Source organism: Gopherus evgoodei, chromosome 18 (genome assembly GCF_007399415.2).
Source record: "Gopherus evgoodei ecotype Sinaloan lineage chromosome 18, rGopEvg1_v1.p, whole genome shotgun sequence".
Taxonomy (NCBI): domain Eukaryota; kingdom Metazoa; phylum Chordata; order Testudines; family Testudinidae; genus Gopherus; species Gopherus evgoodei.
This window is the reverse complement of record NC_044339.1, coordinates 8,726,695-8,749,976: the sequence shown is the minus strand read 5'-3', so window position 1 is coordinate 8,749,976 and position 23,282 is coordinate 8,726,695. Positions and strand designations below refer to the sequence as shown.

The 23,282-nt window shown below is 46.6% G+C and overlaps 1 protein-coding gene across 5 annotated transcripts; it reads right to left on the bottom strand.

The window, feature by feature from the left end:
* Positions 1-812: 812 nt before the first annotated feature.
* CDA (cytidine deaminase) lies at positions 813-17,719 on the bottom strand. 5 transcript variants are annotated; one of them, XM_030537543.1, is made up of 5 exons: positions 17,675-17,719; positions 12,316-12,553; positions 7,645-7,756; positions 4,561-4,618; positions 813-2,534 (listed from the first exon to the last, which is right to left on the bottom strand). In XM_030537543.1, the coding sequence occupies exons 2-5, from the start codon at positions 12,509-12,511 to the stop codon at positions 2,421-2,423; spliced, it is 480 nt and encodes a 159-aa protein (XP_030393403.1). In that variant the 5' UTR covers positions 12,512-12,553; positions 17,675-17,719; the 3' UTR covers positions 813-2,420. The 5 variants fall into 5 exon arrangements, with proteins under 5 accessions (XP_030393403.1, XP_030393401.1, XP_030393402.1 ...); XM_030537541.1 differs by lacking the exon at positions 17,675-17,719 and adding an exon at positions 13,119-13,200; XM_030537542.1 differs by lacking the exon at positions 17,675-17,719 and adding an exon at positions 12,650-13,107.
* Between the last annotated feature and the right edge of the window lie 5,563 nt (positions 17,720-23,282).

The following is a 23,282-nucleotide window of genomic DNA, read 5'->3' as shown; positions in this document are numbered from 1 at the left end:
AAACAATCATTCATTTCCTGATATAGCTGTAAAACAAATCTAAATAGTTTTCAAAATAAATCACTGTTTTAAAATGTATAGTGTGTACCTTCTAAAAATGAAACCTACATCTATTGCTGAGTTGTGAAGAATATGTATTAAGATTATAAAATCAGCAAGAATGCACTTTTATGTAGAAGACCATGATTAAATTGAGTCTTCCTGACTAGTGATTTAAATCAAATCCACCCTGCTCTGCATGTTGTGTGTGTTACTGTGCGTACAGGATGTGTACTGTGTTACTCTGGCTGGGTAAGAGTTGTGCATGCTACATGTAGCTGTGTGTGTTACTCTGGTTTTGGATTGTTTACTGGGCATGGTGTGGGTTGGCCTGGGTATTGAATGTGTACTCTGCATGCTCTGTGTTGCCCTTTTTGTGGATTGCAGACTCTGTCTGGTGTGTGTTGCCCTGTGTATGGACTGTGTATGCTTCTCGCTGCCATATGTTACTCTGCATATTCTGTGTAGCCCTGGGAAGAGTATGGATCTCTGCATGATGTGTGGTGCCCTGGGTATAGATTGTGTACTCTGTATGCTGTCGTTGCACCTGATATCACTGCTGTATACTCTCTTGTTGTGTTACACTGAAGGAGATACTGAATGTGTACTCTGTTACGTGCTACTCAGTGTTGTGTGTTACCTGAAGTATGACTGCATATGTAGCTTAAATGCTGTACTGTATTATTCTGTTTTACCTCTAAACTCCTAGAAACTAAAACCACATTGTTTTGTGTGGCTCTGTCCTGTAATGAAACAACACTTGGATGGAGCAGTAGAATTAGTGACTACATTTATTCTGTTTGGACATTTACAATAACATGTAAATAACCAACAGTGCTGCAGGATTAGAAAAATTAACTCATTTTTGTTCAATTCAGATCATTTCCTTGTGCCAAATGTAGCACAGTCATAATATCATATTACTCTGGAGACAGAACTGTTAGAGTATTGTCCGGTTCTCACCACTACATTCCCTTTCCCATCCATTCTCTCACACAGAGAAAAAATAAATCAAGAAAAATCAGGGTAACAAAAAAGAGGATGTTCACAAAGTGTGGAAAATTAAGTGACAATAAACAGCATAATCTAAAATGCCCCTTTTACTATAAAAGCAGCAAAGAATCCTGTAGCACCTATAGACTAACAGACATTTTGGAGCATGAGCTTTCGTGGGTGAATACCCACTTCGTCAGATGCAAAGAAGAAGGTCCTCCTGGTAGATATCACGGTGCCTTTCGAAAATCGGTCACCTGCCTTCCACAAGGGCCGAGCACGGAAGGAGTCGAAGTATGCCCCGCTCCAAAACGTCTGTTAGTCTATAAGGTGCTACAGGATTCTTTGCTGCTTTTACAGATCCAGACTAACACGGCTACCCCTCTGATACATTTTACTATAGGCTGTTGCTTACTAATAACCTGCTTCATAGACGAATAAGAGAGTCTACTTTGGATTTATTAAACCTTTAGTTTCTCTTCTCTCTTATTTAGTTTTTCTTCTTATCTTTATAAATAACTATTTGACATTATGGAATTCCTGCATTTGTATGATTTATTGATCTGTGCAATTTTGATCAACAGTAGTGATGGGTCAGAATTAAAACTATGTGTTAAATTCTCCGTCGGAACTTTCGAGGTTTGCATAAAATGAGATCTGGGGCCAAACCAGACCTCAGTGAATCTTTAATTTGGTTGTTCTCTAATCACTAGTAAATAAATGTACAGCATATAGCTTGAGGTAGGAAGATGTGGGGGAGAAGGTTCACTTGGCCCATTGTGTTTGAATAATATGTTTCAGAATAATGTGGACCCTCTAGGATATTAGAACTTACATTCTGACCTTATATGAGACTCTTAGGCCAGATTCTGGTCTCAGTTAAACCAGTATAAAGCTGGAGTAACTGCATTAATATGAGCAATAATAATATTTAGCACTATAAAAGCATTTCTCACCTAAGCATCTCAAAGCACTTTGTGAAAAAGGTTAATGCATCATTATTCAGCTGAGGAAACTGAGGCACAGAGTGGTCATGTGACTAGTTCAATGAACTGGAGTTTTCCCATGCAAAATGTTTCGTTGACAAATTCCCAACCTGCTCTAATCATGACATCATACTGCCATGTCTGCTAAACCGAACTTGTGAACGTTTGGGATTGGCTGATTCACAATGAGGCAGATCTAGTGCTTGCCACCCCTTCTCCAGGCCTAGTATAAATGGAAATTATTTTCATTAGAGTTCCCTGAGGCTTACAGAAGTTAAATGACATTCCCTAGGAGACAAGAGTTGGGAAGTATCTGAAATAAATCTCGTCCTGCAGACAGAAAGCGTAAGATTGTCTGGAGGTTCTTTAGTGCCATTGCAGATCACATGCTCCACATACTCTTCAGAACTTCTTCAGATCTTCTGGTCCAAATGACAGGGGCAGGAGCTCTTGAAGAGTCTTGACTATATAGGTCCCATCTGGCTTTGTCATGTAAATGTCCCAGTCTCTATTGAACTAGAAAAAGAGTTTTAGAGAACTGTCTGTAGAGGTGTATTTGCAGAAAGTGGGAGGGTGAACACAGTTGAAGTAAATTCAGTTAAAATGAGCATTCTGTTAACTTTTTTTTACTGCAGCAGGCAGCTGGCTCATTGCCCATTAGATTTTGCCATTGTTCTGTTCTGCATATTAACACTGGGCTTTATAGTATTAACACATTAGTAGGAAACTCTGAGCAACCTTTAAAAGCAGGGGTGGGCAAACTATGGCCCGGGGGCTGCATTTGGCCCTTCAGATGGTTTAATCTGGCCCTATAGTTCCCACCAGAGAGCAGGGTCCAGGGCTTGCTCTGCTTTGGCACTTGCTTCACTCCGCGCTTGCTGTGGCTCCATGCGGCTCTTGGAAGCTGTGGCATGTCCTTCCTTTGGCTCCTATGTGTAGGGGCAGCCAGGGGGCTCTGCACACTGCCCCCACCCCAAGTGCCATCCCTGCAGCTCTCATTGTCCAAGAACCATGGCCAATGGGAGCTGCAGAGGCAGCGCCTGCGGACAGGGCAGCACACCAAGCTGCTGGGCAGCACCTCCGCAAAGGAGCTGGAAGCGGGGACATGCTGCTGCTTCCAGAAGCTGCTTGAGGTAAGCATCACCTGGAGCCTGCACCCCTGACCCATCCCTGATCCTCCTCTTGCACTCCAAGCCCCTTGGTCCCAGCCCGGAGCCCCCTCCCACACCCTGAACTCATTTCTGGCCCCACCCCAGAGCCTGCACCCCCAGCCGGAGCCTTCACCCCCTCCCGCACCTCAACTCCCAATTTTGTGGGCATTCATGGCCCACCATACAATTTTCATACCCAGATGTGACCAAAAAGTTTGCCCACCCCTGTTTTAAATCATCTACCAATTTCTAGATTAAAGCCTGATGCTTCATTTCTTAGACATCCAAAACTGGCTTTAACCTCCAAAGGAAATTTCAGATGCATAAAGTACACGGGATCAGGCCCAGGGAACTTTACCTTTGAAATAATGCTGCTTATCCATGTAGGGAATCTGCCATCAGTTAAACATTAGCTTTTAAAGTAATGCTGAAAACGTTAAATGCAGCTTAGAGAGCCACTTTGGTACTATGCCTGTTTGCTGCACATGAAGAAAATGAACCCGGTGGAGCTCCTAAGATCCTTGTGTTTCAAAATACTATAGCCTTCTACAGTAATGGTCCTAAATGCTGCAGGCTGAATCTTGAGCAGACTTCTGCAGATGGGCAGGGCCCAAATGCAATGGAAATGTTGCATCCTTGCTGCATTTGCAGACTACGTAACACAGGGAGCCCCCATGTTGACCTCTGAAACACTCCTGCATCCCTGCAGTCTACATGGCCTCAACCGGATGCTTTGGTGGCATGGCTAATAGATTTCTACAGAGCACCAGACCCTGTGCTCCAGGGGAGCACCAGTCCTTAGCTGATACTTCCTCCCGGTATCCATAAGCTGAGTGCCTAGAAAACCCCAAAGTATATGCTGGGCCAAGGATTCCTTGCCTCAGCTCTTCTGTTTCAGTGCATTTTTCCCTGACCAGAGCCCTTGCACTCAAGCATGGCTCCCTTTTCATGCTTTGCCCCTGTAGTAACACTATTGAGAGCTGTAGGGGCAAATCTGGCTTGAGCATAAGCTGCACTGTAGCCACAGCTACTTACACCAGAGCTGAACTTTCCTTCTGTTTCTGCCCTTGAAAACACACTGCGGTCAGCATTCTAGGGATTTATATTGTTTCCAAACTTGGAAGCCCTTGTTTACGGACCTGAGTTTCCTTCTCCTTTTGTCATTCTCGACATTCAAAACCTTCCCAGCATGGTGCTGTGGGGTGCAGGAAGTGGGACGCTCACAATTTGGCACATTTCAGAATGCTTCCTTACTCGGCAACTTTTTGAGCTGTGTCCCCTGACATTTCAGAGTGGGGTCTGAACAAAACCAGTGTTCTCAGCCAGGCAGGTGGGTGGGAATTAAAGCAGTTTAGTTTCAGCTGTTGAAAAAGAAAGCAAAAGTTGTTTACCTCTCTCATTACTTGTCTGCAGGCCCCACAGGGCACGATGAAGTCCTCTTCAGTGTTGCTATCGAAGGAGAATAGAATGCAGAGGTCAGTGTAGCTCATGATGGAAAATTATTATACAGTTAATGCATCCGATAAATAATGTTAATGCATCAAATAACAAACAGTAGTTAGTAAATAGCACTTTGATTGTTCTTTCTACTCATAAATCCCAACGTGTTTTGGAAAGGAGGGTAAAGATCATTGTCCCTATGTGACGGATGGGAAAACTGAGGAAAGGAGAGGTGAAGTGACTTGCCCAACATCTCCCAGGGAGGTAGCTGTGACCGATATCGCGGCCCCATACAATATCGTTGGGGACCAGATTGTATTAAATCTATGAATGGTTTGTGTATGATTGTGTTCTACTCCATGGGGGAGGGCTATCGCAGCACCTACAGGAACTAAAGACCATGTGTGGAGGGGGTGGGTTAAGGCAGTCACTCTCTAGAAGTTCTTTAACATCAGTGAGGTACCACCCCCTGGCGTGGGTTGCACATACTGGTTCACGCTGGGTTTTCCAGAGATTGGCAGACAAAGAAAAGACTTTTTGGTATAAAGAGGTGAGTTTGAACTGACACAGTGCTTGCCTTCTGATCCAGCAAATATACAGGACTAAAGGGGGCCCCACCCAGGCGGAAGGGTTGGAAATACTTGGGCCTGCTAGGGTCTCATAGGATTGATGGGGGTCACTCCTGTTATATTTGGTGTGTGTTTAAATCTAATCAATGTTTTTAAGGTTCCTCTGTGGTGTTTTTACCTTAAGAATAAATGTGCTCACTCTGTCAGGCATTCTCTCCAGCCCTCAAATCATTTTCGTGGCTTTTTCCTGCACCCTCTCCAATTTTTCAACATCGTTTTTAAAATGTGGGCACCAGAACTGTTCAGTATTGGTCTCACCAATGGCGTGTTCAGATAAATTCCCTTCCCTCCTCCCACTCACTACTCCCCGGGTTATACATCCAAGGGTGGCATTGGCTCTTTTTGCCACAGCTTCACACTGGGAGCTCATGTTGAGTTGCTTGTCCTTTTCAGAGTCACTGCTTTCCAGGATACAGGCCCCCATTCTATGGGTATGGCCTGTATTCCTTCTTCCCAGATGTAAAACTTGACATCTGGTGATATTAAAATGCATTGAAAACAGCTTGCATACCACTCTGTGTGTAAGACATCTTTCAATGACTGATCATTCACTCAAACTTGCTAATCCTGGCGCTGGCTTCTGGAGACCTGCTTTGTTTTGGGATTACTCTGCAGCTACTATTGCAGTCTATAATCCTAGTGCCTTTCTCTCCAAGGTGGAAAAAGGATCACAGGATCCACATGGCGGTGGGTCTTCTGACCCTTCCCACCTCCCCAAGTCCATCATCCAACCTCCACTACACAACAGCACAGGGAGTTGGGAGAGTCTATGGAGCTGGGCTCCACACTGCACAGGGTTCAGATCCTGGGAAGATTACAAGGCTGGGAAAATCCACTCCAGGTCTTTATTGCAGTAAATCCCCACAGATTTATGAGTTTGGAGGGTTGAGGGTGGGAGGGTTGATGCCACATAGGCAGCAACTTTGTCCCTGGCCATGACCCTATCCTGTCTTCCCAAAGATCACAGAGGTTTCCATGGAAAGGGGGGGATGTTGCTCATCTCATCCTCTTCTGTGTACTTTGGCCATTCTGTGCTGGTATTTACTCAGTTTTCATCCCTTACTGGGAGAACCCCATAGGGAAGGCACTGGCCCATCAGTTTGGACTTTACTAGGATTCTGACAATTGTGTATCTATCTCCAAGTACTTGAAAGGTGTTAAGATCCAGGAAGGCATGAGAATCATTTGGGGGGGGGGGAAAGGGGGACGTAGGATGGTATCACTAGGAGTAATGGGGTGAAGTGAAAGAATGGTGCATTTCAAATGAATATCAGGATCAGCTTTCTAACCACAAAGTCTGTTAGGATGTGAAATGCCATCCTGAGGGAGGTATTGGAAAGCATTTAAAAACAAGCCTAGACGAAGCACTCAGGAGTACCTTGTAGCTAACCCTGCATGGGATGCACTACAGGACCACATAGCTTTTCCTCCTTTCTTGTGTTGATGATCGTTGTGTGTAGACAAAGGATCTGCTCCTTAGCAAGCACCAGGTTAATATAAATATAGAAACCTGCTCATTATCCCTAGAAATATTCATGAACATTTGAAAGGAGCAACTAAAACAAAGAGAGGATGTCGGGTGATTGTTAAAATTCAAACCTACAATTTCTCTCTCTTCATTATCCCTTTTTATGAATGTGGCCCCTTTGTTCTGAATAAAATTAATTCCTTGACTCTGGTTACTGACATGGATTATTCCCAAGAAGTATAATTTGACATCGCTTCTGCTTTTAGTCCATTAGGACAAAATGTTCTCAACAACTCCTCACTTGCTCTGTATCAAACCAATAATTAGGAGCCTATAGACACATCCCGGAACAGAAGCTTACAGTAAGGCCACCTAAATAGAAGCCTCCAGTTTTAGGTGACCAATTTAAAAGTCTTAGCAAGGTTTCCAGGATGGCTGCATTCAATCTTTAGTTAAAAGCCCACAGCTGATTTCTGCATCTCCTTTAGGTGCTCACTTTGGGCCTGGATTGTGCAAAACTGGACCCCTGTGCCCTGCTGAGTTTGTGAGGTCCTGCACAGATCAGTTTGCGGGATCAGGATCCCTAAATGGTCCTACTCACTTCTGTGAGGTTATTTGCATGAGTAATAGCTGACAGGACCCGAACCTCAGTCTTAAGAGTGGTTGCAGTGTAGTTTAATGATAATCTCGCAAAACAAAACTCGCTAATCACATTTTTCTCCCAGTCTTCAAAGTTGATGCTGCAAAAATTAGGTAAAAGAGAGAGCTCATTTTGAAAGGATGGCCATTGCCTCTTGCCACCACCCAGAACTGTACGGTCCTGTGTGTTTGAACTGCAGGAAGCAGAGAATTAGAGGAACAAAAGTGTTGCATAGTTTTCCAGTCCAAGCACATTTTGAAATGATTCAAAAGGGATATGATTCATAGCTCTCACTTACCTAGCAATGGCCATGGCTCTGAAATTCACGTACCCTTCTGACACGGCTTTCTGAATGGCGGTGCGTTCAGCACATATCCCCAGGGGGTAGCAGGCATTTTCTACATTGCAGCCTAAAGGAAATAAAGAGCACCTTGTTATTTGTCTGACAATAAATACAATCGCACCAACTGATGCGGTGCCCTTCATCCAGGAGTGCTCTGCAAGGTCATAGACAGGAATCACTGCAGCCAACACTGGGGTGGAGCACACACAGCAATGTGAGAGGAAGTGGAGAGCATGGTGTCCAGCTGAAATTGCAGATGGGATTTAGGGAGGCAGAATTATTCACACTGCAAAACAGCCAGAATCCTATGGGCTGAACCGCCTAATTATGCCCAACTGCAAGAGCGCTGTATATCCGTATACATGCAAAGACAGAGTTAAGGGATACAGGGCCAGTAGATGGCCCTCAAAAATATATAGTAGAATCGCTGAATTTTGTAGGACCAATAAGACTTTTTGTAGCACACTGCAAATGGCTTCTTTTGTGCAGCTTTTTACATTAGTTCTTAACATGCACTAGCATAACATAAATCAATATTAAAAATAAGGAATAATTAACGACATGGGACCTTTTAAGGCTATAGGCCAAATTCAGCATTGGTGTTAGGTGGCACAACTCCACTGAAGTCAGTGGAGTCATGCTCTTTAAGCTTGCAGCAGATTTTGACCTTCAGAAGTCAGTCCTTCCGGCACTGGAGTACCGCTACCACCACGTTCACTGGCATCTTTCCTGTAACTTGATACCACGTGATATCACGCCCTTCCACTCATTCAGATGAGCTCTTTCATTGCGGGTCACTTCCATGATTTCCGAGAACATTTCGTCTCGCGTCTTCTTTTTCCTCCGCCTTATCTGAGATAGCCTTCGGGATGGAGTAGGGAGACTTGAAAAATGTGCAGCTGCATGAGGGAGGGACAAAAGGGAGAGAAGTATTTAAAAAGATACATTTTACAGAACAATGGTTATACTCTTTCACAGTGAACAACACTATTCACCTTACATAGCACATGTGATTTTACTACAAGGTCGCATTTTGCATCTTAATATTGAGTGCCTGCGGCTCTGGTGTTAGAGATCTCACAGACACAGGCCCAGGCATCAGAATTCAGCTTGCATGCGGCCATGGTAAGCCATTGTCTTTCGGCTTCTGCAGCCTTCATATACACAGTGCCCTCCTTTCCGAAAAACCAAGCAAATCCCGTTCAGTAATGCTTCTTTCCTGTTAACATACAGCAGCAGAAGCCACCCCCCCTCCAATTCTGTGGGATGATCGCTTTATCCTTCCCCCCACCACATGGCTGGTATCATGGAAGATCACTGCTAATCACCCCCCCTCCCCACCGCGTGGCTGGTATCAGGGAAGATCCCTGATAGCCAAACGCGAAAAAGCTCAGCGCTATTTCCCTCCCCTCGCTTGGCTACGTGCAAGGAAGGATTTCTTTTAAGCAACAGGCAAACAGCCCAGTAGGAATGGCCATCTCTGTCCCCTTACTTAAATTCCTGAATTTCAACCAGGTTACCATGAACGATATCACTCTCCTGAGGATAACACAGCGAGATAAAGAACAGATGTTTCTTGAATGCCAGCAATCACCAGGACCATATGCTTTGTCATGCAATGATACCCGATTACTTGCTACATGCATGGTGTGGTAAAGTGTCCTACCATGGTGGACGGAACAAGGCTGCCTTGCCCAGAAACCTTCTGCAAAGGCTTTTGGAGTACCTCCAGAAGCGCTTCATGGAGATGTCCCTGGAGGATTTCCGCTCCATCCCCTGACATATTAACAAACTTTTCCAGTAACTTTACTGCCTGCGAATGCATCCCAAGCCCTCATGGCAAATCAATCATTAAAAAAAGCTTGCTTTTAAACCATGTTTTATATTTACAAAGATACACTCACCAGAGGTTGCTTCCATGGCTTCACTGTCTGGGCTAGTGGCTTGGGAGGGCTGGGAGGGTAATTCCGTCTGAGTCACAGAAAGCTCCTGGCTGTTGGGGCTAATGGAGTGCTGTGTGCGCTCTGCAAGGTCATCCTCCTCTTCTTCCTCCTCATCTTCCCCCTCCGCAGAATCCTCAGCCATGGTTGAGATTACAACCCCCACCTCGGAATCCACGGACAGGGGTGGGGTAGTGGTGGCGCAGCTCCCTAAAATTGCATGCAGCTCAGCGTAGAAGCGGCATGTTTTTGGCCCTGACCCGGACCTTCCGTTTGCTTCTTTAGTTTTCTGGTAGGCTTGTCTGAGCTCCTTCACTTTCACTCTGCACTGCACTGAATCCCTGGTGTGGCCTTTTTCCATCATAGCCTTGGAAATTTTTTCAAATATTTTCTCATTTCGTCTTTTGGAACGGAGTTTTGTTAGCACTGAATCCTCTCCCCATATAGCGATCAGATCCAGTACCTCCCATGCGGTCCATGCTGGAGCTCTTTTTCTATTCTCAGGAGACTGCATTGCTACCTGTGCTGATGAGCTCTGCGTGGTCACCTGTGCTGATCAGAGCTCCACGCTGGCCAAACAGGAAATGAAATTCAAAAGTTCGCGGGACTTTTCCTATCTACCTGGCCAGTGCATCCGAGTTCAGATTGCTGTCCAGAGCGGTCACAGTGGTGCACTGTGGGATACCGCCCAGAGGCCAATACCGTCGATTTGCGGCCACACTAACCCTAATCCGATATGGTAATACCGATTTTAGCGCTACTCCTCTCGTCGGGGAGGAGTACAGAAACCGATTTAAAGAGCCCTTTATATCAATATAAAGGGCCTCGTAGCGTGGATGGGTGCGGCGTTAAATCAGTTTAACGCTGCTAAAATCGGTTTAAATGTGTAGTGTAGACCAGGCCACAGAGGAAACCGAGCCCAGGTTTAGTCAGCGTCACAGAGGAGCTGTGGGCTCTCCCAGCTCTGAGTTGTTTTGCAGCAAAGATCTGAATGCCATCCAGGAGATCAGACAGCCGCCTCTTGTTGCTCAGCAAGGGAGAGCAATATGGCACAGGCAGGCAGAGCAGAATGCCATAATCAATGCAATCTGCTCTGCCTCCCCGAGATATGCAAGTTTGCCAACCTCAACCTTTCAAGAATCCTTGTGATTATTTGCATTGCAATAGCACTTAGGAGCCTCAGTTACAGGCCAGGACCCCACTGTGACGGTGCCCCTCATAAGGCTTTATGGAATATGCTCATGAATGTATATATGACATAACTAGAATATGTTTTATGCTACGTGTGCCATGTAACATCTATGTAAAGGTTATGATCCACTGAATACATCGCTCCTATTTGTAGGCATGTGTCATTTTTGTGCTTGAAATTAGAACTATTGGCTGTCTACTTGCGTGATAGCCTTAGTAAAGCATTTGGCCAGCAGATTAAGTGCCCAGTCAAGAACCACTTAAGCCAACAATGAACTTGGAGACATCAATCCACATCAGAGATTTCCCAGGAATGGCTGGTAAAAACTGAGTCATGCATGGACATGTGACTCCAAAACTCCATCTTGGAGCTGGACTCTGCATAGGAGTAAGGAGGGGGTCTCCACTCACAAGGGAAAGTCTACTTAAACCCCTCGGAGACCCCTCTATTTTGTCTTCAGCTGGCTAAAGGGGTAGCCTCTCCACGGCCAAGGATACCTGAAAGAAACTGGAACAAAGGACAGTAACTACAGGGGGTATGAGTGATCGCTGGACCCAGACTAGCAGGAGACTAGTCTGTAAAAGGAAGCTTACTGCAACTGGTGAGGTTCTATTTGTTTTCAGTTTCTTAGACATAGACTTGCATGTTCTATTTTATTTTACTTGGTAATTCACTTTGTTCTGTGTGTTGCTACTTGGAACCACTTAAATCCTACTTTCTGTATTTAATAAAATCACTTTTTACTTATTAATTAACCCAGAGTATGTATTAATACCTGGGTGGGCAAACAGCTGTGCATATCTCTCTATCAGTGTTATAGAGGGTGAACAATTTATGAGTTTACCCTGTATAAGCCTTATAAAGGGTAAAACAGATTTATTTGGGGTTTAGACCCCATTGGGAATTGGGCATCTGAGTGTTAAAGACAGGAACAGTTCTGTAAGCTGCTTTCAGTTAAGTCTGCAGCTTTGGGGCACATAATTCAGACCTCGGGTCTGTGCTGGAGCAGACCAGCATGTCTGGCTCAACAAGACAGGGTGCTGAAGTCCCAAGCTGGCAGGGAAAGCAGGGGCAGATGTAGTCTTGGCACATCAGTTGGCAGTTCCCAAGGGGATTTCTGAGATCCAATCCATCACACCCATCCCATTAAGTGCTATACAAACACAGAATGAAAAGGTGGTTCCTTCCTGAAAGATTACATTCCATCAGACAAGGGTTGCCTAGGGTGGTAGCATGTGGGGAGTGGCATTTTGGGTCCTTTGGGGTGGAGAGCTGCCGCACGGCTCCCCGGGCCTGGGGGAGCTGCCGTGGATGGGGGGGCACAGGGCAGAAGGGGGTGGGGAGCTGCTGCAGGGCGGGGCACCTTAGGGCGGGGGGGGGAGCTGCCACAGGGCTTGGAGGTGCCTCGGGCACAAAACATCCTTGCACCCACCCTGGGCCCAGCTCTTCAGGAGCTGAAGTGTTACCGTTTGCGGGAGCGCTGTCCTTACTTACCAGAGAAGATCTTCCCATCACATGTCAGTAGCGCCGCTCCCACCGGGAAGCGACTGTATGGACAGTAAGCAGATTTCTTAGCTTCCTTGCAGACCTGCAACAGGAGTTGAATTTGCTCATGTCCCACGGGGGAGGCTGTTGAATTGGTGATGTTTGGATGATTCCCCGTGGAACAGTCGTACTGCACCTGGGCCATGGTTACACTCACGGGTATCTGCAGGACTTCTCTTCTTTGTAACTGCAGCAAGTGAGGGGAAAAAACAGATGTGAGCAAGAGGAAATGCCAGTCTCCACTCCTGAAGACTGTGTGTGTGAGAGGTATAGACTGACTCACAGTGTATATGTGGTGGACGTGTCTCTGAGTGCCAGTGAGTGGAGGATTTGCGTGTGTCTTCCTCGTCAGCGTATGTGTTGCAATTCAGTTCTCTCACGCTCATCCTCTGCCAGTGGCTCTGTGATTTTCCTGTGTTATGTATTCCTCTAGCTCAGGAATCTAACGGTCAGCTCAAAGTGCGAGTGAGCATTCCCAGACCTGGCTGCATTCTCCCTGAGAGTGTGTAGGACAGGGTGGATTCATGGGCAGCCTGTGAGGCCATGTGCTGTACGTTTTCACCAGTATCCCTGCACTGGTGTGCACGCTGTCTCCATGAGATGCGTCCAGAGCAATTCAGTGCACCTGTTCTCTCTTTCTCTTCAGCCTCTCCTCTCTCTGCAATGGAGCTGGCCTTCTCCACCCTGGACAGTCTGTCTCCCCACTACCATACCTCTGTGGGAGCAAGCTGGGGCTGAGGATGAGCATGTACCTTTGGTAGGACACTCTGCTTGAAAAGGAGCTTTCAGAGAAGTCGCCCTCCCATGACAATGCAGCAAGAAAAAAAAGCAACAGGCTCCAGCTTGGAGGGCTCTGCATTCATCCTCACAGCAACAGGCTTCCCACACGATTGGCTAAAGCCTGCAATGCCCTGACCACCTGGCTCTGATTGGCTCTGCATTAGCAAAAGCAGCTTCCACCCTCTGTGGTCGGAGCTGATTCTCAAAGTGCCTTTCCGCTGATGGAACTGCTGGAGAGCTGTCAGCAAGCGCCACCCACTTTCTGCCCAGCTCTGCAACCCCCCTGTCCTTTCAGTCCATCAGGCTGGGGCATTTTGCCAGAAGGTGACTTGGCATTGGGAAGAAATTCAGGAGGCGCAGAGGAAAATCTGCAAGGAAATACCAGAACTACAGAAACAACACCGAGGAGTCCTTGTGGCACCTTAGAGACAAACAAATTGATTTGGGCATAAGCTTTCATGGGTTGTAACCCACTTTGTTAGTCTCTAAGGTGCCACAAGGACTTCTCCTTGTTTTTGCTGATACAGACTAACACAGCTACTCCTCTGAAACAGGACTGCAGACACGTGACAAACCTGAGCTGATGGTGAGAGCTAGGTAGGCCAGGGGCTCTGGAACAATTTTTATAGTGGGGGTGCTGAGAGCCTTTGAACCAAACTGTAAACCCTGTATATAACGGAAACCACTTCAAGCCAGAGGGTGCAGCAGCACCCCTAGTTTCAGCACCTATGAAGACTTAGAAGGATTTACATTTTTATCAGTAAATGTCAATTTCACCATAAACACACAAACCAATGAAATAATATTTCCATCACTAAATCATCTAAAATGTACAAATAGGCAAAAAGTAAGAAAAATGCTGCTTGAGAACTTATTAGGGTTTGAATTCAGGATATTTACTTTGTATATTTTGATAGGTGAGGTTGTCAGATTGTGTCTAATGGTTATAAAGGTTTGACTTTTTTAATCTTGGTGTCTGCTGTCATTAAATAATTAATATCTGGCACCACCACCCCCACCCATAATTTGCCACCACTGTGAAAATTTAAATGGAAAAAAATGCTTAAAAATAAATTAATATTATCCATCGAAATTATAAAAAAATAAATATCGAATTCTGTCAAGTCTAGAGATAGGGCAAGTTTGCCAAGTGTTTGGTACCCAAACTGAGGCAAGGTTTTCAAGAGTGCTCAGGACCCAGCATGTACCTCCTGGGCAGTGATGGGGAGGGGACAACAAAGTATCGGCCTCTCCTCCTCCCTCCTTGTTGCTCCTGGACGTGGCACCCTGCATCGCCTCTGGAGAGAGGTGGGGCACAACGCTGCAGGAGCAAGGCGAGTTCTTGACCCACATTGCTGGGACAGAGTTTGGGCTACAGTCTCCAGTGATGGGACTTCAGGATCCTGGCTGCACAGCCCTGGGCTCCAACCACAGGGCAGCAGGTACTGACCCACCTTGCTCTGGCCACGTGGCCCTGGCCTTCAGCTGCGGGGCTTCAGACTCCAGCCCTTGTTTCCGGCTGCGTGGCAGCAGGTGCTGGCTCCTGGCTCCAGTCCTGGGCTCCAGCCACACAGCGGCAGGTACTGGCTACAAGAGCTGACCCCAACCCCGGTCACAGGGCAGTGGGCTCCAAGCACGGGGCTCTGGCCACAGAGCAGAAGGTGCTGACCTCTGGCTCCAGCCAAGGAGCTTAGTAGGCCTCTGGTCCCCAGTCCTGGCCATGCAGTGGCAGGCACCAGCCCACTGCTCCGGTCATGCAGCCCCAGACCCTGGTGCTGATCCCCAGATGCCCGGCAGCAGGCGCCGACCCACAGCTCTGTTCGCAGGCTCTGGCCATGCGGTGGTGGGAGCTGGCCCTGGATGCCAACCCCTGGCCACGTAGCAGTGAGCACTGACTCCAGCCATGCTGTGGCGGGCGCTGACTCCTGACTCCAGCCATGCACTCCTGGGCTCCAGCCCTGGCCGCATGGCAGCAGCCACTTGGCTCTGGCCACCCACCCCCGTCACCCCTGTGTCCATCCAGGACCCCGCTACCTCCCACAGCCCTATATCCAAAGCATCATCGCCCCCAGGACCCTGCTGCCTTCTTGGCCTCTCATCCATCCCCCAACATTGTCCCGGGCCCCCACTGCCTCCCCCGGTCCCACATCCATCCCACCATCCCCTCTGGCCCCTGCTACCTCTCTCCCTTCGGCCCCCACATCCAGGGCTTAATGGGTCCTGGGGTTTGCTGAGAAAAATAATATTAACAAACATGCAGGTATCACAGCAAACTTACTTGCTATCTGTGAAAAGTGATACTTGTATTTTTGTTAATAGAACTTTTCATAGCCTCCCAGGTAGCTACTAAGTGTGCTGTGATATTAACAAACATACAAATATCATTTTTCATAGCAAGCCCCAGGACCCACTAAGCCCTGGATATGTGTGTGTAGAGGAGGGTGCGGGGTGTGTGTGTGTGTGAAGTGGAAGTCAGCATTATTTTTGTTACTGAATTTGCCAAAAAACCCTACAAATATACATGACAATGTTTTGGATGTGCCTCTGTGCATATTTAATTGTCCTTCCTAAAGTTAATTAAGAATTTTAAGAAAAAAGTGTCCGTGCCGCCACCAATGAGAGTTGGTGGCCGGACTCTGAGGCCACCAAAAAATTTGTTGCGAGAACCCCTACTCTAGGCCTTCAAAGTAGACTGGATAAAGCATTGAAAAAGAGACTGCATCTTGCATTCGCCGATGTGGGGTAGAGGTTCACAGGTGCTGCTAGCCAGAGCTGAGGGCCAAGAGCCAGTCGAAATTCAGTGGAGCTCAGGCAATGAAATCGGCTGTTTTTGCCAAAACTCCACACCCATAAACTGGCTATCAGCTTATGGGTGTAGTTTTTTGGTAAAAACTGCAGTGCTCAGCCAGGCATGCCCTGAAAGAGGCTATGGTTAAATATTTCTGTAACCTTAAAGGACTCCCTCCCAGAGACCTGACCTTGGGTTCTTCTCCCTTGAATGAATAACCCTGGGGGCTGGGACTCTACCCAGGCCCCTATGAACAAGCATGGCAGCATTTGACATCCCATTGTGCTCGCTGCTCTGATGTAAGTGGCTAGACAGGGTGCATAGAGGGTGAAGGGAAGGGGAATAATTTGGCTGCTTGGGAGGCAGCGTGGGAAGGTCAGGTCATCGGACTGGGATGAACCTCAGGCTGGGGAATTTTCTGTGTATTTTGTGGTTATAAACACTAACCCTGGAGGAAGACACCTTGCTGACTGCAGCTGTTTTCCTGCTGAATCATTCTGCCAGCTTACACTGTGCATGAGGAGACAACTCTCTCTCACTAGACTGTCCCTCAGCTAGGCCATCCCGGTGATTTACAGGCAAAGTTGAAGATCTAAAATACAACTACAGGGGCTGCTGTACTGATCGTGTTCTTCCAGCTGCTATTTATTCAGTTAAAAATGACTCCCCAGCCTCTCCATTAAAGCTAGGGAGACTTTTGATTCAGGATGATCAATGCCCTTGTTTTCTCTGAAAGGTTCCGCAGAGAGCAGGCAGTCATTCTGTTCCTGCTTGGCATTTCACTGGATGGTTACTTCTAATGATTGCATTTTGCCCAGGTTCAACCCAGGAAAGGCAAGTTAGCTTGAAAATGCAGCTTTAACAAGTTATTGCTGTTGCTATGATCCATCGTATTGCAGGGCTGCATACCAGCTGGGATCAGAGCCCTCTTGGTGCTAGGTGCTGCACAAACTCCAACCCAATTTTTCACTGAAAAGGGGTTAGATCAGGGATGGGAAAACTACGGCCTGGGAGCCACTTCCGGCTCTCCAAACACTTTAATCCAGCCCTCAAGCTCCCACCGGGGAGTGGGGTCAAAGGTTTGCCCCACTCCGCATGACTTCCAGAAGCAGCGGCACATCCCCTGTCCGGCTCCTATGCATAAGGGAAGCCAGGGGGCTCTGCACACTGCCCCACCCCAAGTGCCACCCCTATAGCTCCCATTGTCCAGGAACCACAGCCAATGGGAGCTGAAGGGGTGGCGCTTGTGGATGGGGCAGCACACAGAGCCTCCTGGCCAAGTCTCTGTGTAGGAGCTGGAGGGGGGACATGCTGCTGCTTCTGGGAGCTGTTTGAGGTAAGCACCCCCCAGAACCTGCACCCTGATCCCCTCTCATGCTGCAACCCCTGCCCCAGCCCTGATCCCCTTCCCACCCTCTGAACCCCTCGCTCCCAGCCTGGAGCATCCTCCTGCACCCCCAACCCCTCATCCCCAGCCCCACTGCAGAGCCGGCACCCTGAGCTCTCACCCCCCCCGACACACCCCAACCTCCAACTTCATGGGCCGCCATATACTTTCCATATCCAGATGTGGCCCTCGGGCCAAAACATTTGCCCACCTCTGGGTTAGACGGAAAATTTTTGACCAGCCCTATAAGAAAACACTTTCTGCCCTTAGAAATGTACCATGTAACTAGACAAGAGAGAGAAAAGGTGGTGGTGGGAGGGGGAAACCTCGAACAGAGGGTGGACGTGACTTACTCAAGGTCATGCAGCAAGGCGGAAGCACACCAAGATTAGCAGCCTGGCTCCCAGCGTAGTGCTGTACCCAGGGGAGAACATTGCACCTTCGGAGACAGAGGTTCGGTTTTAGGTGAAAAAATATTTACACGGAAAGTATCTGTTTTCCTAGAAGTTTTTTTTTTAAATTCTCATCAGAAAATTTCCTGGCCAAATGCTGAACAATTTCTGGTGGGTTTAATTTTTTTTTTTTTATTAAAAGTCAAAATGTTCCACCGAAAGCTTTGATAAAAGCATTTTTTTTTCTGTTTTGATTGAAATTCTCTCAAGAATTTTTCCTCTGACCAGCTCTAATCCCTTGCTGGGTGTTTGCGCAGCAGCTGGAAGGTATTACCTCACCCACCTTGTCTCTATAGGATAGTAGGGACGGAGTCCTGCAGCCAGGAGGACTGACCCTGATAGAAACTCACTCTCACCTGATCCCTTAGGCATTCTTTCAGATCGACTCATGGCAGGGGTTTACTCCCTTGTCACACACTCTTCTGTGGCAGCGGAGCCCTGCACGCGACACCAGGGTCCTTTACCATGGGAAAGTTGGTGCTCGGACTCTGATGCAGGCTCGGGCAGAGGGGGCTGAGCTGGGGGAAGCTCTTGCTGAAGGCCCAGTGCCTGTAACAATTAACCAACAGGATCAAGAGCATTATGGGTAACCCAAGTGACAGGTAAAATGAACAGGTGTGTCAGATAAGAGCAGAATAAGTTCCCCCTTCCCCATGAAAAAGTCCCTCCAGAATCTCCCCTGGAATCTCCTAATAAACCCAAACCAACTTCTGCCCTCCTTGGGCTTGTCCTTTCATGCCTCTTAAATCCCTTTTGCTGTTCCTCCACTGAACACCGCCCAGGGCTTTCTCCTGGAAGTCCGGATTGTGCCCTTTTATCAGGGCTTGCCATTGCAGCTTGCTTCACACCCAGCGACTGCTCTACGCCTCCCTGGTTGCTTGCCAAACTTCTCTACTCCGGCTGGGATCCCAGCTGGTCTGTCGGCTTTCTTTCATCCCAGAGAGTGACTGCAGACTCTTTCCTTGCCTGCTGCCCTCTTCTGTTCTCGGCTTCCTCAGTTTATAGTCCTCTGCCAGCCTCTTCTCTGCTGAACTTCATCCTCAGTTAAGCCTGCCTCTCCCAGTAGGTCCACTGGCTTCCCACATTCACCGTTTTGGAGCCTCTGTGGTGCACACACCCATCACCGCACTGCTGTGTGATTGGTGTTGCCACACTCTGTGAGGAGCTGTGTCCAGCTCGCCTTGGCTGACACACATCTCTTGGGAGCATTCAGTTAACCTGCTATTGCCCCTGACTGGACAACCTTGTCGTCACCCACTGCCGGTTATAGACCCTCTTCCACGGTGCAGTGAGTAAAATGCTGTGCCTGGATAATTTCACAGCCATTGATAAACATTCGCTTTTATGGACAGTGAGATATTCCTACCTCACAGAATCAAATCTCATGTTTCAAGGCTTCTGCTGATTACCTGAGGGTCAGGAAAGGTGTTTTCCCCTCTAGCCACAGCACTGTACCATTGGCTAACTGCATTGTGGGGAAGTTTCCAGTTCACCTCCTAACAGCAATGAGGGATTGGTCACTGCCAAGGTGTAGCTACTGGACTAGGAGGGTCACTGACTGGATCTGTTAGGTCAAAGCTATCCTGTGTTCCTATTGCCAGTGGGACATTTCTTTACATTCGGTCTCTCTGTGAGGAAGGACACGGTCCAAAGAGGAACACAAAGTATGTTATGAGGAAAACACCTGTTAAGATGCTTTTACTCGTACAGGAGTGGAGCCTGCTGTCCCTTCTAGTGCAGGGGGGCAGTGCTGCAGCAGCTGCATGACAACGAACTGTATCTTGTCTCCAGCTGGGATGTTGCTGCATCTTTGCGCACAGAAACATTCTGCTTCATGCTACCAGGGTCACACTATACCCTGTTCCACAGGATCCTTTCTGCAGGTGTGTGAGAGAGGGAGGGAGAAACACGAGAAAGAAGAACCAGGACCAGGGGTGCCAGAAGAAGGAGGGCCAGGGGGCTTAGCCCTCCCACCTTTTACCAGCCGTAAGGGCGAGTGACAGGAGGGAGGGGATGTAGAGGATCGAGCAGGGTCTTGGGGGGAAGAGGCAGCAAGGGGGCGGGCCTCAGGGGAATGGCCAGTATGGGAGCAGGGCCTCGGGAAAGGGGCAGGGCCACAGTTCATTCACCAGTGGCCCCTACCCACTTTTAGAGAGCTGCTGCCACTCCTGACCAGGACCCTGTGACTTAGGGTCACCAAGAGGCATGGTTTGATCTTCTTTCAGGGATACAGTCACATGCTGTGTTTATGGCCTGATACTGGGAAGTGCAGAGCATGTCCTGTGGCATCCTGAGCATTCCTGCCCATGGCAGTGGATGCTGCTCAGCACTTCCCAGGATGAAGCCCCTTTTTAAAAGCTAATTTACTGCTGAAATTCACCTCACGTTTTATCACCAACTTTCTTAGCCCATGAGAGCTGGAATTAGCCCAGGAAGAGAATGGTTAAAACCTTCTCTCCCCCATTTTACTCATGTCAGGAGAGATAATAGGAGAACGGTAACATCCCCGACCTTCACGATGTACTCCTGTTCTGTTCCAAGCCTTGGTGTGCTGTATATTGCCATTGCACATCTCTGCAGCAGAAGGATCCTGTCCGTGTTCTTGTGGAGCAAACTAAAAAAAAGGGAAGGGAAATTTTTTAAAGGTAGTTTACAAAACTGGAGCCTAGAGTCATCTAACGTAAAGGCTGCGCACCCACCAGCTTTTAATCTGGCTCAATTTGTGGTGCAATAATCCAGGTCCCATTCCAAGGGTCAAAACTGCAAATCAGTTAAACATTTAAGAGCCAGGTCCTGTCTGGAATTTACCCAGAGACTCAACATCTAGTATCACAAAATTCTGCCCAGCCTGGAAATCATAAATTGCACAGATTATTTATTAAGAATGACATCTGCAGATAATTCATACTCAGACAACTAGATCATCAGGGGGTGTAAATCAATTGCCTATGCATATTTACAGCAGCTGAGGATCTGGTTCTCAGCAGCTGCAAGAACTCACAGATGATCTGTTAGGGTAATTTCATCTTGGAGATCCCACATAAGCAGAAAATATTTAATGGACCTACACGGGGCTATAAAATACCATGCAGAATTAGAACAAGCCCCTCTCTCTTTGAAAACTACTTTGAGCTGAGTATCTGTCATCACCAATTTAAAATGCACATAGATTTAATGTAACAAAGGTGCTTGGTAATTAGACTTTCATATTCTATTTTAGTCACCTGTGTTAGAAAACATATACCTGCTTTCTTGCAATTTTTCATGTGTAAATACACTGATGATATGTTACTGAAAGCTAGAATGCCACCGTACCCCACAATTTCCAGTTAATACAAATAGCTGAATGAATTAATTCAGTTAATGCAGATGGCAGCGTTATCTAGTGGTCAGGGCACAACTCTGGGAGATAAGACTTCTGGATTCTATTCCTGGCTCTGTCAGTGACTCACAGAGAGATCTGGGGCAAGTTTCTCACATTGTTCCTCATCCATCCATGAAATGACGTTAATAAGACAAAATTGTATGAAAGTTAATAATTTTAACCTCCTTGGGGCAGGGTCTGTCTTTTGCTCTGTGTTTTCACAGGAGAATATTGATATAACAGGCATCACAGAAACCTGGTGGACTGAGGACAATCAATGGGACACAATCATTTTGGGGTACAAAATATATCAGAAAGACAGAAAGGTCGTGGGGGGGGAGTGGCACTATATGTGAAAGAAAATGTGGAATCAAATGAAGTAAACATCTTAAGCGAATCCACATGTTCCATAGAATCTCTATGGATAGTAATTTCATGCTCTAATAAGAATATAATATTAGGGCTCTATTATCGACCACCTGACCAGGACAGTGATAGTGCCGAGGAAATGCTAAGGGAAATTAGAGAGGCTATCAAAATTAAGAACTCAATAATAGTGGGGGATTTCAATTATCCCCATATTGACTGGGAACATTTCACCTCAGGATGAAATGCAGAGACAAAATTTCTCAATACTTTAAATGATTGCTTCTTGGAGCAGCTGGTATGGGAACTCACAAGGGGAGAGGCAACTCTAGATTTAGTCCTGAGTGGAGCGCAGGAGCTGGTCCAAGGGGTAACTATAAGAGGACCACTTGGAAATAGTGACCATAATATAATAATATTTAACATCCCTGTGGTGGGAAGAACACCTCAACAGCCCAACACTGTGGCATTTAATTTCAAAAAGGGGAACGATGCAAAAATGAGGGAGTTAGTTAAACAGAAGTTAAAAGGTAAAGTGAAATTCCTGCAAGCTGCATGGGCGCTTTTTAAAGACACCATAATAGTGGCCCAACTTCAATGTATACCCCAAATTAAGAAACACAGTAAAAGAACTAAAGAGCCACCGTGGCTTAACAACCATGTAAAAGAAGCAATGAGAGATAAAAAGACATCTTTTAAAAAGTGGAAGTCAAATCCTAGTGAGGTAAATAGAAAGGCACATAAACACTGCCAAATTAAGTGTAAAAATGTAATAAGAAAAGCCAAAGAGGAGTTTGAAGAACGGCTAGCCAAAAACTCAAAAGATAATAACAAAATGTGTTTTTAAGTACATCAGAAGCAGGAAGCTTGCTAAACAACTAGTGGGGCCCCGGATGATCGAGATACAAAAGGAGTGCTTAAAGACGATAATGTCATTGCGGAGAAACTACATGGATTCTTTGCTTCAGTCTTCATGGCTGAAGATGTTAGGGAGATTCCCAAACCTGAGCCGGCTTTTGTAGGTGACAAATCTGAGGAACTGTCACAGATTGAAGTGTCACTAGAGGAGGTTTTGGAATTAATTGATAAACTCAACATTAACAAGTCACCGGGACCAGATGGCATTCACCCAAGAGTTCTGAAAGAACTCAAATGTGAAGTTGCGGAACTATTAACTAGGGTTTGTAACCTATCCTTTAAATCGGCTTCGGTACCCAATAACTGAAAGATAGCTAATGTAATGCCACTATTTAAAAAGGGCTCTAGAGGTGATCCCAGCAATTACAGACCTGTAAGTCTAACGTTAGTACCGGGCAAATTAGCTGAAACAATAGTATAGAATAAAATTGTCAGACACATAGAAGAACATAAATTGTTGGGCAAAAGTCAACATGGTTTCTGTAAAGGGAAATCGTGTCTTACTAATCTATTAGAGTTCTTTGAAGGGATCAACAATCATGTGGACAAGAGGGATCCAGTGGATGTAGTGTACTTAGATTTCCAGAAAGCCTTTGACAAGGTCCATCACCAAACGCTCTTATGTAAATTAAGTTGTCATGGGATAAGAGGGAAGGTCCTTTCATGGATTGAGAACTGGTTAAAAGAAAGGGAACAAAGGGTAGGAATAAATGGTAAATTCTCAGAATGGAGAGGGGTAACTAGTGGTGTTCCCCAAGGGTCAGTCCTAGGACCAATCCTATTCAACTTATTCATAAATGACCTGGAGAAAGGGGTAAACAGTGAGGTGACAAAGTTTGTAGATGATACTTAACTGCTCAG

What these genes read in the sequence shown, in the direction of transcription:
- CDA (XM_030537543.1), bottom strand. Translation starts at nt 12,511, where the DNA reads ATGGCCCAGGTGCAGTACGACTGTTCCACGGGGAATCATCCAAACATC. An exon ending in TGATGGGAAGATCTTCTCTG is followed by an intron (nt 7,757 to 12,315) that starts GTAAGTAAGGAC and finishes TATTTCCTTTAG; the next exon opens with GCTGCAATGTAGAAAATGCC. An exon ending in GCAGACAAGTAATGAGAGAG is followed by an intron (nt 2,535 to 4,560) that starts GTAAACAACTTT and finishes CTCTTTTTCTAG; the next exon opens with TTCAATAGAGACTGGGACAT.